We start from the raw sequence: 2,500 nt of genomic DNA, 5'->3' as shown, positions 1-2,500 counted from the left end.
GGCGCTGTAATATTCCGAGTTTGAACCAAACTGACTGATTTTGAATAAATCCGTCACGGATTCGCTTTTTATGTAACTTGTTTGTCTATTTATATTGCATAAAAACATGAAGTAATCCGTGAGTTTGTGAAGCAGCACTCACCTGAGGCGAGGCGTTACTGAAGCGCGGGAATGAATTTATGTGATTAAATCATCTCAGAGTAAATGAAGATGTGCCTTCAGACCCGCTCAGTCCACCAAAGTCCACTATAACACAGAACCGGGCCAAATCAGAGCAGGTTTACATAACGCTCCCGCGCACTGCGCATGCGCAGACACCCTGAGCACACGTCACGTCGCTCGTGGCCCATATATGGAGGCCGCTCATTGGTCCGCGCGGCGGTGACGTCGAAATATCCCTCTCACGTTTATGCGGCGTGGATGAAAAGAGCTTTGCGAGTCATTCATGAGGAGTTTGATCTCTAAAAACCGTTGTGCGTGATTTTAAGACAAGATCCCGCCGTTCGTTTGTCATTTATGTTCGCTAGTTATACTGTAATAGCCGGTTTTCCCGAAGACTCCTTACCCCGCCTTATAAGCACATCCGCCGTCTGATTGGTCGCGTCCTCAGACACCCGGATGATCACGGGCGCGATTCCATAGAACGCCATTTTGGCTCTGAGGGCGCGGTTTCAGTAAGGCACAGTTAAAGAGCGTAGAGGAGCTGGAAACTATGCGATTGGTGCCTTCAGTGCTAATGAACAGAAAACGATCTCATTTACAATTTAATTTTACATGATAAGTAAAGTAAACAAATAAGCAAACTTGGCCTCTTTCATATGAACCTGACATATTACATTATAGCATTATATTTTTGACTTTATTCTAACTTCTGAAGGTTACTACACATAAACTATATAATTATTAACATTATTAACATTGATCACACTTATTTTTTACTGTTATTTCTGTTTTTACCGATTTTTTTATAGATGCGCAATAAATCACATAGTTGCTATACGTTAGAGTTTCATCCACTGGTCTATAATATATATTATATTATAGATAGTTTAATTTTGCAACCATTTTAAAGCAAGACCTGAGTGAAAACTGCGTTGATTAGAGTGGCTCGGTGTGTTTTGTTCAGGCGCTCGCCGGGGCGGTTTGTTTTGGGGTCCTTCCTCGCGGTCCGGGGGGGGGGGGGGTCAGGGTTTCATACTAGAGCAGCTCCGCGCCAGTCGGGCAGCAGTTGCTCGTCTGGAGCGTTTTAATATTTGCAGTTTTTGAGGATTTTCGATTCATATTTTGACTTCCCTGCTGACTGCTCGTCTGGTTTGTGTTTGTGCCGCAGCAGAGATGAATCTGGAGTTGCTCGGTGAGAATCGCGGTCTGTTAGCTCGGCGCTAGCTGCTAGCCGTCTGTGATGTTTATAAACAATGAGAGGAAACACTGATTATTATTGTATTTATCAAACTTTCTCTTTCAGAAACGATGTATTTTGTGATTATGTATACAGCTCTCGGTTCTCTGATATGATATGTTAATTCATATTAAGAATTATATTAATGCAGATTATGTTGATGTTGCTGTAAAATAACGCCGTAATTTATCAAAATAAATAAATAAATGTTTTATCTTTCAGAGTCGTTCGGGCAGAATTATCCAGAGGTACAGCAACAACATCTATCATTTATTAACATTAAAAACTATATATATATATGTGTGTGTGTGTGTGTGTGTGTGTGTGTGTGTGTGTGTGTGTGTGTGTGTGTGCGCTATTATAATTGTATGTGTAAAATGTATATTTAATGTATTTACATAGTCTATAATCGTTTATATATATATATATATATATATATATAATTTATTTAGTTTTTATGATTATATTATATAGAATGTATACATAATTTATGCATAACTATATATACATTTAAATATGTATATATAAATTTTCATATCTAAAATTTGTAATAATCTAGATTATGAAATTTGTTTGCAAGTATATGCAATCTATATACAGACACACATGTAAGCATTTATTTGATTATGTATATAGTTTTATATAAAATGCATATATTTATGTAATATGCATGTGTGTGTATATATATATATATATATATATATATTCATTTTTCTTTAAATGTATTATTTAAAGAAATAATGTGTCTGTGTGTGTGTGTGTGTGTGTGTGTTCAGGAGGCCGATGGCACGCTGGACTGCATCAGTATGGCTCTGACCTGTACGTTTAACCGCTGGGGGACGCTGCTCGCTGTCGGCTGCAACGACGGACGCATCGTCATCTGGGACTTTCTGACGCGAGGAATCGCCAAAATCATCAGCGCACACATACACCCTGTCTGCTCACTCAGGTACACACACACACACACACACACACGCACGCACGCTCACAGACACACACACTCACACACACACAGACACACACACTCTCTCACTGAGTGTCTGCTGTGCTTCAGCTGGAGCAGAGACGGACACAAGCTGGTCAGTGCCTCCACAGATAACA

General features: G+C 39.5%; 2 protein-coding genes across 3 annotated transcripts in view; one reads left to right on the top strand and one right to left on the bottom strand.

The window, feature by feature from the left end:
- The window catches only part of cry3b (cryptochrome circadian regulator 3b), a 14,187-nt gene extending 13,899 nt beyond the window's left edge, over nt 1–288 (bottom strand). Inside the window, exon 1 of the mRNA XM_059543353.1 lies at nt 151–288. The gene's annotated coding sequence lies outside the window, so the exon portion shown is untranslated. The remainder of the gene's footprint in view (nt 1–150) is intronic.
- Nucleotides 289–1,168: 880 nt separating this feature from the next.
- The window catches only part of rbbp5 (retinoblastoma binding protein 5), a 12,981-nt gene continuing 11,649 nt past the window's right edge, over nt 1,169–2,500 (top strand). For both annotated transcript variants that reach the window (XM_059543164.1, XM_059543163.1), the window contains exons 1-4: nt 1,169–1,354; nt 1,622–1,647; nt 2,176–2,348; nt 2,454–2,500. The exon at nt 2,454–2,500 is cut by the window's right edge and continues 94 nt beyond it. In XM_059543164.1, coding sequence (XP_059399147.1) covers nt 1,336–1,354; nt 1,622–1,647; nt 2,176–2,348; nt 2,454–2,500 — 265 coding nt within the window. In that variant the 5' untranslated portion in view covers nt 1,169–1,335. The remainder of the gene's footprint in view (nt 1,355–1,621; nt 1,648–2,175; nt 2,349–2,453) is intronic.

The sequence above is a fragment of the Carassius carassius genome, chromosome 48 (genome assembly GCF_963082965.1).
Source record: "Carassius carassius chromosome 48, fCarCar2.1, whole genome shotgun sequence".
Lineage (NCBI taxonomy): Eukaryota > Metazoa > Chordata > Actinopteri > Cypriniformes > Cyprinidae > Carassius > Carassius carassius.
This window is presented reverse-complemented; position numbering and strand designations above follow the sequence as displayed.